Source organism: Loxodonta africana, chromosome 13 (genome assembly GCF_030014295.1).
Source record: "Loxodonta africana isolate mLoxAfr1 chromosome 13, mLoxAfr1.hap2, whole genome shotgun sequence".
NCBI lineage: Eukaryota > Metazoa > Chordata > Mammalia > Proboscidea > Elephantidae > Loxodonta > Loxodonta africana.
The window spans coordinates 52686303-52699230 of NC_087354.1; the positions used below are offsets into that span (position 1 = coordinate 52686303).

Below are 12928 nucleotides of genomic sequence, written 5' to 3' on the forward strand. Positions count from 1 at the left end.
TGCCAAGGTGCATCTGATATCAGCAATGGTATCCCTCATTCCACATCCTCTTCTGAATTTGGCTTGAATTTCTGGTAGTTCCCTGTCAATGTATGGCTGAAGTGTTTTCTGAATTATTTTCTACAAAATTTTGCTAACATGTAATATTAATAAAATTAATAATATCATTATATTTCTTTAGAATGGGCTCAAATAAGGATCTCTTCCAGTTGGTTGACCAGGTAGCTATCTTCCAAATTTCTTGAGTAAGCACTTCCAGTGCTGCATCCGTTTGTTGAAGAATCTCAATGTTTTACCTATAGAATTCTTTGGTATTGCAGTTCCCAGGCTTAAATTTTCTATTCAGTTCTTTCAGCTTGAGAAATGCCAATCGTGTTCTTCCTTTGGTTTTCTAACTCCAGGTTTTTGCACATGTCATCATAATATCTATGATGACATCTTTTGAAATCTTCAGTTCAGCTTTTACTTCATCATTTCTTCCATTTGTTTTAGCTACTCTGTGCTTGATACAATTTTACAAGATCAACTACCCATTCATTGGAAATACCTTTTTTCAACAATATAAACAGCAATTATACACGTGGTCCTCACCAGATGGCATACCAAGAATCAAATCAACTACATCTGTGGAAAGAGACAATGGAGATGCTTAATATCATCAGTCAGAACAAGCCCTGTGGCCAACTGTGGAAGAGACCATTGATTGCTCATATACAAGTTCCAGTTGAAACTGAAGAAAATTACAGCAATTCCACAAGAGTGAAAATACGACCTTGAGTATATCCCGCTTGAATTAAGAGACCATCTCAAGAATAAATTTGACAAACTGCCTCTTCAAATGAGAGTCAACCTTAATGACGTGGACGCAGTAAGGCCTTTGGGATATTCATTTGCTGATGTAACATGACTCTAAATGAGAAGTAACAACTGCAAACATCCATTAGTAATTAGAACATGCAATATAGAATACCTGAATCAAAGAAAACTGAAAATTTTCAAAAATGAAATGGAACACTTAAAGATCACTATCATAACCATTGTTGCTGTTAGGTGTGGCTGAGTCGGTTCTGACTCATAGCAACCCTATGTACCACAAAACAAAACACTGCTTGGTCCTGCGCCATCTTCACAATCATTACGTTTGAGCCTGTTGTTGCAATCACTGTATCAATCTGTCTTGTTGAGAGTCTTCCTCTTTTTTGTTCACCCTCTACTTTACCAAGTATGGTGTACTTCTCCAGGGATTGGTCCCTCCTGATAACATGTCCAAAGCACATGAAACAAAGTCTCGCCATCCTCACTTCCAAGGAGCATTCTGGCTGTATTTCTCCCAAGACAGATTTGCTTGTTCTTCTGGCAGTCTACAGTATATTCAATATTCTTCGCCAACACCATAATCCAAAGGCATTGGTTCTTCTTCAGTCTTCCTTATTCACTGTCCACCTTTCACATGCATATAAGGCAACTGAAAACACCAGGGCTTGGGGCAGGAGCACCTCAGTCCTTAGAACAGTAGAGGGACTCAATAAATTGTTGATTAAATGAAAAAAGGAAAGTACAGAACTCCTTACATCTCATCTACCCATGAGGGTTACCTACAAATTCGCAGTTATCACACTATTCTATTACACCTTTTGGACCAATAAATCCAGTCCTAATAGAAAATTGGGGGCAGAAACAACCGACTTTAAGACTCCAATTTATTCCTTAAAAAAAAAAACCCAAACCATGCTGCCGTTAAGTCGTTTCTGACTCATAGCGACCCTATAAGACAGAGTAAAACTGCCCCATAAGGTTAACTTATTCATTAGTCACATTTTAAATCTTGCTGTTATAGAAAACCCAATTCTTTATTCTGTTAAATACGTTTTCTCTACAATATTGTATGATTTTACGTAAACCGAATAGCATTTCATGGGATTCATTCCAAGTAGTGGAAACCCTGGCGAGATAGTGGTTGAATACTACAGGCTGCTAACCAAAGGTCAGCAGTTCAAATCCGCCAGGCGCTCCTTGGAAACTCTATATAGCCGTTCTACTCTGTTCTATTGGGTCGCTATGAGTTGGAATTGACTCGAGGGCAATGGGTTTGGTTTTTTGGGTTTTATTCCAAGTAATAAAACATCAAGACTTCATTAACCATCTGGCATAAAACAAACCACTAAATCAAAACTTTTCAGAGCCCACCTTCTGACCAGACTTCTTTTCCATCCACAGAAACTCCAACCACTATGCCCGGTGCACCCACCTCATCCTAGGTGCAAAGGAAGAAACAATAGACAATTCAAAGAAAGGGTGGATAACATCTCCCAGCGCTTTCACCTGGGACCTTCCAGGCGTCGACCGTTCCCTGGGCCCCACCCCCTCGGCTCGGGCCCGCCTCCTGCGTCTCGGCCCCGCCCACCGAGGCCGGCCCCACCCTCCCCTCGGCCCCTCCCCTCGGCCCCGCCCCGCCCCCTGGGCTCGGCCCCTGCCGACCGCGGCTCAGGTTTCGCCTGGCCGCTAACCAGGAGGGGTGTGCCCGGACAGGCCCGGGTGGGGAGACGAGGGGGCGGTCCCCGAGAAGGGCGGTGACGCCCGACCCACTTAGGCAACCCCCGGGAGCCTCGGACCGTGGCCAGACGGTTGGGAAACGGGAAGTCTTTCTCGGAAGCCCAGGGTGGGGTCCGCTGGGCCTCGGGGGATGAGCACCGAGGGTCCCACTCCGGGGTGACGCCTGGGACGGGCCGTCGGGAAGGGGCGCTGGGCCCCGGCCACCCACGCCCGGCGCCCGCACCTTGATCCTGTGCAGCAGGTCGCGGCTGCTCTTGATGGCTCTGGCGAAGCGCTTGGAGAGGGGCGGCGCCGGGGTCTGCGGGGACCACGGGGCGAGGGACTGCTCGGGCTGCCGCGGCGGCTCGGCCTGAGGCGACGCCTCGGGGTCGGGGGCTGCGGGAGGCGGCGCGGGGGCTGCGCCCCTCAACCCGCCCGCCAGCTTCACCCCGAGCGCCAGCCCCAGCCCGAGCCCGAGGCCCCCGACCCAGCCGTGGCCGAGCGGCGGCAGCCCCGCGCGCTGGTGGGCTCCGCGCCGCCCGCAGCCCCAGGCCCAGCCCCCGAGGGTCGCGGCCCGCGCCGTCGCGGCGGCCGGGACCCGGTACATGGCGTCTGTGGGAGCCGCCGCCTCGGAGCTCGGGAGGCCGGGCGGCCGCGGCGTGCGGGGGAGGGGCGGTGACCGCGCCCAGACACTAGCAGTCGAGGCCCGAAGGCCGGAGCGCCGATCGCATCGAGCCCTCCCTTCCTCTTTCCCTTTTGTTCCCTTGTTTCATTCTTCATATTTCGTCATCCTTCTCTCTCTCCTTCTTTCTCTGTCTCCCCTCAGATCAAGAAGTGTGATCAGAGAAGCCTTCCTAGTCCCCGCCCTCGACCGCAGTTCTAGCCACACCTTCTTGCCCCCCAGTGCGCACACCTCCTTAATTACAGTACACTTGACACATTGTATCACTTGACATGCCTGACTTATCTCCACACTGTGACCTCCCTGACAGTCGTGACTTTCACTTTGGGATTCTCAGTTCCTAGAGAATGGCACTGAGCGGACGCTCAGCAGGCATCTCATTTCCCCTCAGAATGCTCATATCTCTTGCTATCTCACCATCTTTTATGTCTCGGTTCAGTTCCTTCCATTTCCCTAAGGTCTGGTTAAAATCTCTTTTTTCGGTAGGCCCACCTACACACCAAATCATAAGTTACGTCCAGGCTATACGTGATTTTTTTTTTTTTTTGCAAGGAGCTTTGGTGGCGCAGTGGCCAAGCGCTTGGCTGCTAACTGAAAGGTCAGCAGCTGGAACTCAGCAGTTGCTTGGAGGGAGAATGATGTGGCCGTCTGCTTCTACAGCCTTGGAAACCCTGTGGGACAGTTCTACTCTGCCCTATAGGGTCGCTATGGGTCGGAATTGATTGGACAGCAATGAGTTTGGGTTTATATTTTTTTGCAGTAGTTTTTAAAATTTTGCTTTTGAACTTTTTAATGCAAAAGTAACTTATAATTTACAATCAGCTCTGATTCCTTAGTATATCTAGATGATCACAGATCTTCATAAAATAAGAAATCTAACCTTAAATTGGAGCCCTGGTGGCACAGTTGTTAAGAGCTTGGCTGCTAACCAAAAGGTTAGCAGTTGGAATCCACCAGCTGCTCCTTGGAAACCCTATGGGCTAGTTCCACCTCTGTCCTGTGGGGTTGCTGTGAGTCAGAATTAACTGGACTGGCAACAGGTTTAACCTTAAATTGCTACAAAATACAAAACATACAGTATATACAGTAATCCTAGTTTTTAAACAATGAAGTTGCCATAATTTTGAGAATATTAAACATTTGTCCATTCCAACTTGGCAATTTTCTTTCTATATTTTGTATTTGACATTAATATATATATTTTTTAAATTCTCAAAGATTTTTTGAGAGCCAATAGGCATTAGGCTTTTGGGCAATATGCCCAGTGTACAAAATGACCCTGTGTTTCCTCACAAAGGGAATGGAGAGAGTTCTCAGACTTAATAAGTTGTTATCAAGAGAAAAACCTGCAAAAATTCTGAGCTGATAATTATTTAATGGGAGGAAAAGGCAATAAAGGTGAACACACCCAGTCAGAAGATACTGGAGCTAAATAATTGTAAAGTGCTGGGGCTATTCACAGAGCCCAAGCTCCAAGAGATCAAGGTCTTATGGGACTCAGAGGGTCTGGTACAAAAACTCACTGAGGTCTCTGGAGCAGTTAGAGTGCACAGGAGTTGGAGGTTCCCACCATAAGGGCCCTCGCTCCAAGCACATGGCAATGAGAGAGAAAATATAAAGAGAAAAAATGTAAAGGACATAGCCAGTGGTAGTTATAATGAATGCTCATGTTATCATTCCTTAAACTGTACCTGTATGTTTTATGCACTCTTCTGTACTTCTTCTCCAATCAGAAGTGGAACAGAAGCACAGAACCATGCAGAGGGCCAAAGGCAAGAGCTAACTCAGGACTGGGAGTCACATGAATCAGGTGGAAGAAAAGCAAACCACTAGAGATCTAAGTCTCACACCTTATATAAAAGTTAACTCAAAATGCATCATGGAATTAAATGTAAAGCCATAAAACTTTAAGGAAAAAAAAAAGGAAATTTTTGGAATCTGGGCCTGTGTGAAAAGTCCTTAGACCTGACACCAAAAGCATGATCCATAGAAGGAAAAATTGATAAATTGCACTTCATCAAAATTAAAACTTTTGCTTGGAGTAAGACCCTGTTAAGAGGATGAAAAGACAAGCTATAGAATGGGAGAAAGTATTTGCAAACCACAGGTCTAACAAAAGTATCTAGAATATGTAAAGAACTCTCAAAACCTCCCAATAAAAAACCAAACAATCTAATTAGAAACTGGGCAAAAAACATGAAGAGATATTTCACTGAAGAGACATTTCGCTATAGATAGCAAATAAGCACATGAAAAGATGTCAAGCATCATTAGCCACAAGGGAAATGCAAATTAAAACCACAATAAGCTATCACTACGCACCCAGTAGAAGGGCAAAAATAAAAAATAGTGACAGCATATTCACAACAGCCAAAAGGTGGAAACAACCTAAATGCCCATCGACAGATGAATGGGTAAGCAAAACGTGGTACATGCATTCAAAGGAATACTACTCAGCCAGTAGGAGACATTAAGTCTTGATATATGCTTACAGTATGGATGGAACTTGAAAACATTATGCTGAGTGAAATAAACCAATCACAAAAGGACAAATATTGTATGACCTCCTTTATATAAAAAGATAAGAAAAGGCAAATGTATAGAGAACAAAATTTATTAGTGGTTAACAGGGGTGGGAAAAGGGGGGTCAACGGTGATGGAAAAATCGCATTGATTAAGGGTAGGGTTGCTCAGTTGATTATTGTAATTGCTGTCAATAAGTTGTACACCTAAAAAAGTTCAATTGGCAAAAGTTGTGTGACAGATACATTTACAACAATGACAAGAAAAATTTAAAAAGAGTAGCTGCTGAGGCTGCTTATGTACAACCAAACACTTCATTGGATTTGGTTCCTTGATTTGGAGGTTTAATATCGTGATTTCTTGGGACATCCTAGAACAGTGCTTCTGTACTACCTCCTAGTTTGTTGTGTAGTGCCTGGGGTCCTAAAAGCTTCCAGCAGCCATCCAAGGCACAACTGGTCTCTGTTCACCTGGAGCAACAGAAGAAGAAGAGTCAGGAACTAGTCCTTTCTGCCTCATCCCTCACACCCATGTCCATTGTCAAGGGGTGGTGTGTGGAAAGGTTGTAGACACAAAATGGTCATTGGTGCACATTTCAAGAGTGTGGGCCCAGGTATGGGCCATGTAGCTGTGAGAGCCTTGGGGAGCCAGGCCCTCAGAAGGCGTGGTCATCTCTGAGCACTGAACCCCAACTACCAGAGACCAAGACTTTGCAGCCAGCGTTCAGTGAAGGCCTCCTGACTAAACTTGTTGCTGAAGGTGTGAAAAGTCCAGGAAGGTTCACCCCACCAAGCAGACTCTGTAGGCCTGGGGACCCTCATGGAGCACTACCACAGCTACGACTACAGACTGACAATTTTCTGGGGTTCTCGTTTAATACTAAAGGACCCCTGGTGGTGCAATGGTTAAAGCAATTGACCTCTAACCGAAAGGTTCGAAACGAGTGGCTCCAAGGGAAGAAGATGTGGCCATCTGCTTCCATAGAGATTTACAGCTTTGGAAACCCTATGGGGTTGCTACGAGCTGGACTCGACCTGATGGCAGTGGGTTTGGTTTAATAATAAGATTGATATTGTACTTTCTACCAGTTTTGATGGGTGGGGAGCCCTAGCTGTATTTAATTTGATTTACACACATATACCCTGAGCCCCAGGGACAATGACATTTTTATTGAATGAATGAGTGAATAAGAAAAGTAATTCATATTTATCATACTCCTCAGTTCCAAAATAAGGTGCAGTGGATATTTGTCATTCTTAGGGCCCCCTCCAGAACATCTTTCCTTTATTTGGGGGGATTTCTTATCCCACAGTTCTATTCTGACACACATGGGGTTGCCATGAGTCTGAATCAACTGACAAACAACTGGATGTCTATCTCATTTAAGCATCATAGCAACTCTAAAGGTGGATAGTGCCATTATTGCCGTCTTATACATGAAGAGGAGCCCTGATGGTGAAGAGCTCAGTTGCTAACCAAAGGGTCGGCAGTTCCAGTCCACCAGCTGCTTTTTGGAAACCCCACAGGGCAGTGCTTTGTCCTATGGTGTCGCTATGAGTCAGAATCGATTTGAGGGCAGTGGGTTTGGTTGTACGTGAAGAGATGGAAGCACAGAGAGGTTAAGTAATTTGCCCAAAGCCGCACAGTGGTGCCAGGAATTTACCTGCCCAGTCTCCCTTCCCTTGGCACAGGAGTGTGAAGTAAGCTCCAATTAGAGGCACCCATTTCCAGAAGCTGGTGATGCCATCAAGGGTGGGGGCCGAAACATCTGGCTACAGCAGGGGCTCTTGGGGCATGTCCGGTGCCCGTCTGAGCAGCGGGTCTATCCCACAGCGTACTCAGGCTCTATTCCAGGTCAGACTCGGGACTCCCAACCCCCCACCTTCTGGGAGCTCCCTAATATTAAAAACTCCAGTACGTGTCTCCTTTGCACCTACTGGCCCAAAAACCAAAAACCAAACCCATTGCTGTCCAGTTGATTCCAACTCATAGTGACCCTATAGGGCAAAGCAGAACTATGCCATAGATTTCCAAGGAGCGGCTGGTGGATTTGAACTGCTGACCTTTCGGTTAGCAGCTGAGCTCTTAACCACGGAGCCACCAGGGCTCCACACCTGCTGTCCAGGCACAATTAAAAACAGCACCCTTTCCCTCTCAAATGGAACAATAAAACATACAGTCATCCTAGCCAATATGCTTTAATAAATTCCTTTTCCACTTGAACTGGTAGAGTTGTTACTGCAATTTGCAGCTAAGAACATGCCTGATACAAAAGACTCTTCAGAATCAGGCCCCTCTCCTTTCCTCCCCCATTTCCCTCTGAAGTTCTCAGAAAACACAGGGCTGTTAAATGCCCCAGGCCTTTGCACAGACTTTTCTTTCTTCCTGAAATATTATCTTCTCCAGTGTCCACCTGGAAAACTCCTGCCCCAGAGAGTGTCAGGCACCCCCTTCCTCCCTTTTCCTCTCTTACATTCTTCTGTTACAAAAAAACAAAAACCAGACCATTTATGGTATAGTCAAAACTGATTCATGGAGACCCCGTGTGTTTCAGAGTAGAACCGCGCTCCATAGGGCTTTCAACGGCTGTGGTCTTTCAGAAGAAGAGAGCCAGGTCTTTCCTCCAATGCGCCTTGGGGTACTTTCTTTAGGTCTGCTTTTTTCTTTCTTCCGCCACTGTTTAGCTTCTGGAAACGCTGGTGGTGTAGTGGTTAAGTGCTATGGCTGCTAACCAAAGAGTTGGTAGTTCAAATCCACCAGGTGCTCCTTGGAAACTCTATGGGGCAGTTCTACTCTGTCCTGTAGGGTCGCTATGAGTCAGAATCGACTCAACGGCAGTGGGTTTCTTTTTTTTTTGGTTTTTGTTTAGCTTCAGGGCAGTTCAGCTGGGGGAAGGCGGTGCTTTGATTATTACTTTCGAGCTCAGTTATACATTTTTAAAAGACAAAAAAAAATGTTAAATCTTATCTAGCATTCCTAAGTGTTTAGGATAAGTCATTTCCCATTTTCCTTTAGCCTGCCATAATTCCAGGGGGTTTTAAAAGAACAGCATCTTAGTTATTCAGTGCTGCTATAACAGAAAGAAATACCACAAGTGGGTGGCCTTAACGAACAGAAATTTATTTTCTCACAATTTAGGAGGCTAGAAGTCTGAATTGAGGGTGCCAGCTCTAGGGGAAGGCTTTCTCTGTCAGCTCTGAGGAAATTCCTTGTCTCTTTTCAGCTTCTGTTCCTTGGAGTGGCATCTGTCTTCCTTGTCTGTGTGCCTGATGTGCTCCTTTTATATCTCAAAGGTGATTGGTTTAAGACACACCCTACACTGATATGGTCTCATTAACATAACAAAGAAAGCCCTGTTCCCAAATGGAATTACATCTATGTGTATTAGGGTTAGGATTTATAACTCAGATTTTTGGGGGACGCAATTCAATCCATAACAAGCAGGGAAGTCTAATATTTAATTTCACATTGTCTACATCCTTGAATTTAAATCGTCTTCCATCTCTAAACCTTCAGTAAGTCTGCCATAGACACAAGACCTTGTCTAAGGTTTTTTTTTGTTTTGTTTTGTCTTTTTGCTTTTTTGGGTAACATCTAGGAAAGGGACTGCGTTTCACATCTAGGTTGATGTGTGCAAAACAGAGACAGCACTTGTGGGTCCCTGGGAGGATCCATAAATTCAATTAATTCAGTAAAAACAGACGAGCTTGGAACCAATGGTGACCATGGGCAACATGACACGCTGGATTCTTTGGGAAGCTGACACTGAGACAGAGATTAGCATTCAAGCAGTTTATTAAAAAGTGCTCTTGGGATGAGCGCTCACTGAAGGGGAGAAAAGGAAGCAAGACTGGGCAGGAGAAGTGCAAGACTGGGCAGGAAAAGAAGTTGGACGGCAATGCCATCTCAGCAAAGGCCTCAACGAAACCCATGGGGAAAACTGAAGCTGGAATGGTCCTTCAGAGTTATTTTGAGTTGGGGCATTGGGAAGGGGCATTACAGTCAAAATTAAAAAACAAAATTAAAAAAAAATTAAAAAACAAACCCTTAGAATTATGCTGAGTGAAAAACATCAGCACCAAAATGTTTCATATTGTATGATTCCATTTATATAACGTTCTTCAGAAGACAAAACTGTAGAAATGCAGAACAGGTTCGTGTTTGCCAGGGAAGAGCTACAACTGCTAACCAAAATGTTCGCAGTTCGAATTCACCAGCTGCTCCTTGGAAACCCTATAGGGCAGTTCTACTCTGGCCTCTAGGGTCACTACAAGTCAGAATCCACTCGACAGTAACAGATTTGGTTTTTTGGTCTAGGGGTGAGAGACCCCTGGTGGTGCAATGGTTGAGTATTCAGCTACTAAACAAAAGGCCACCTGTTTGAACCCACAAGCTGCACCACAGGAGAAAAATGTGGCAGTGTGCTTTCATAAAGAATTACAGCACTAGAAACTCTATGGGGGCAGTTCTACCGTGTCCTATAGAGTCTCTATGAATTGGAATCCACTCGATGGCAATGGGTTATCTCAGGCTGTTCTAAGAATTAAAATCTCATACCAGCCTGGGCAGCCCTCCACCCCCATCCTGGCATTTGGGTCGTGGCACCTCCACTGGCTATGTGGGCACTAAAGATAAATGGGTTTAGAGTTTAGGGGAAGGGAAGGGAAGAAGGTAGATGTGGTCATAGAAGGGCCACACGAGGGACCCTTGTGGTGATAGAACTGTTCTGTGTCTTGACTGTGGTGGTGGATACACAAACCTACACAAATGAGAAAATTGTATCGAACTAAACATACACACACAGACACACACCAGTAAATACAAGTAAAACTGGGGAAATATGAATAAATGAGATAACCTATTGCTGTGAGCATCTATTTTAGTCTCATAGTGCTAAATAATTTCCAGTTGCAGACGTTAGAAATCCAGAATGCACCATAGAACACAGCAGATTACACTGTTCCTCTTGCCTGTGCTGCTCCAAGGGCCTTCTGCAATTCATAGCACCCGATGTACTTGCCCTGTGTGGAACATGATCCCACCTACGGTGCACAGGCTGCATTCAATTCACTCCGACTATAAAACTTCTTACAGAGAGTCACTACAGAGCCAGGCTTCCATGCTGGAACATACAAAGAGAGAAGGCCAGCAGGGCCTACAAGCTCACAGTTAGCAGGGAAGACTGGCGGAGAGCCCTTGCACATGGTTGTGCAAGGCTGTGTCCTGCATGTGGGTGCCTGCGTGGAGGCAATTGGGGCCGAAATCCTAAGCCATGCATCTAGCTCTGGAGGAAGGGGAGCCTCTTTCTAATATGCACAAGGAGCAAGGTGTGCTCCAGGGGTCCTGGACCAATGTACGGACTTCTTGTTGTGAGCTATCATTGGGTTGGCCGTTGTGAGCTATCATTGGGTTGGCCAGGGGTGGATTAACCAGTCAGCAAGGTACACACATGCTTACAGCAAGTAAGGTACAGATAGGCTTAATTGTGTTTATTACTAATCTGCAGTGCGAAATTTCACATGGGTTTCATCACAGTAAAGATGAAAAAACAGGTGAAACTGTACCCTACAGATTAGTAAGTAAGCACAAATAAACCGTGCATACCTTGCTTATTGGGTAATCCATCCCTGTTCATGGGGACCCTATACACAATGGAAGTGGGCCACTGTGAACCACAGGGTTTTCATTGGCTGATTTTCAGAAGTAGATCAGCAGGCCTTTCTTCCTAGTCCTTCTTAGTCTGGAAGCTCCACTGAAACCTATTTAGCATCACAGCAACATGTAAGCTTCCACTGACAGATGGGTGTTGGCTGTGCATGAGATGCATTGGCCAGGAATCGAACCCAGGTCTCCCACATGGGAGGTGAGAAATCTACCACTGAACGACCACTGCCCCCAGTGTACAGACTTAGAACTCATTAATACAAGTGCCAGAATTGAGGTAGATCCCAAGAGCCGTGGGAAGACAGAAGGGGGAAGGTGATTCTTCCTGGGGACAAGAGTTAAGGAGAGTGATGGAGAAGGAGTAACATGTCTGAAGGGCCTTCCTCTCTGATTCTAACGATCAGAGTTTTCCTCTGGATTCTATGCACAGATAGCCTTATCCATTTATGAATAACCCTGTCTCAAGGTTTGGGGACTATCTTCCTTAGCCCATATGTTCTAGCCTTTCAAAAAAATCTCTCATTCTCTGTTGTCTGTGTTCCCACTCAGAGTCTGCCTCTCTGAAATTCATTCAGTAACTATGTCCTGGGTGGTGCAGTTAAGTGCTCAACTACCAGCCAAAAGGTTAGTGGTTCAAACCCACCCAGAGGCGCCTCAGAAGACAGGCCTGGCAATCTGCTTCTGCAAGGTCACAGCCTTGAAAACTCTACAGAGCAGTTCTACTCTGCACACCTGGAGTCCCCACAAGCAGGAATCAACTTGACAGCAGCTAACAACAACTGTTCCATGAGAACCCATTTGTGTACCAGGCAGTGGGAGAGGGTCTGGGGACACAAGGGCGAGGGAAAGCAGACTTGCCCCTGCTCACAAGGAGCCGAGAGACCATTAGGGATGGTAGGTCTCCATCAAATAATCACACTCACGAGTGTGTAATTATAAACAGAGATAATTGCTCTTAAGGAAAGGACTTGGTTAATGAAAGTTTAAAGCAAAGACACCTGCTCTAGATCGGATTCTCCAGGGAGACATCCCTAAGGAAGGGCCATTTGAAGCACGTGTGGCTAGATGGCTGGAGGGGAGAGGTGGAAAGCTGGATGGCTAATGTGGCTGCAGGCAGAGAGGGAGGGGGAGCAGGGTCCAGAGGAGGCTGCAGAGGCAGGCAGGAGCCAGGCGAAGGATTGAAGTTTTACCCTAAGAGAGAAAGTTTTAAGCAAAGGGAAAGCAGCGACCCAACCAGACCTGCGACCTGAAATCATCACTCTGCTTGCAGTGTGGACTACAGGTTCTGGGGAAGGAGAGGTCAGAAGAGGGGCAGAGAAAGCGGTCCAGAAGCTTCTGGAATAGCAGAGCTGAGATACGAAGGTGACCTGGCCAGGGTGGTGGCAATGGAAAAAGGGAGAAGTGGCTGGTTTCATGGAGTAATTGGGAGGTGGAAACCAACAGCACTTGGTGAAAGTTTGAATTTAGAGGGCAAGGGAATGGCAGGCTCCAAAGGTGAGTGCCAGTGCGACGGCTTACATAACTTTC

General features: G+C 45.8%; 1 protein-coding gene across 3 annotated transcripts in view; it reads right to left on the reverse strand.

Moving 5' to 3' along the window:
* The window catches only part of LACTB (lactamase beta), a 28218-nt gene extending 25064 nt beyond the window's left edge, over positions 1–3154 (reverse strand). For all 3 annotated transcript variants that reach the window (XR_010317428.1, XR_010317429.1, XM_064267439.1), the window contains exons 1-2: positions 2777–3154; positions 2188–2254 (exon numbers count right to left, since the gene is read on the reverse strand). Coding sequence is in view for 1 of the 3 variants with exons in the window: in XM_064267439.1 (XP_064123509.1) it covers positions 2188–2254; positions 2777–3139 (430 nt within the window). In the remaining 2 variants the exon portion in view is untranslated. The remainder of the gene's footprint in view (positions 1–2187; positions 2255–2776) is intronic.
* Between the last annotated feature and the right edge of the window lie 9774 nt (positions 3155–12928).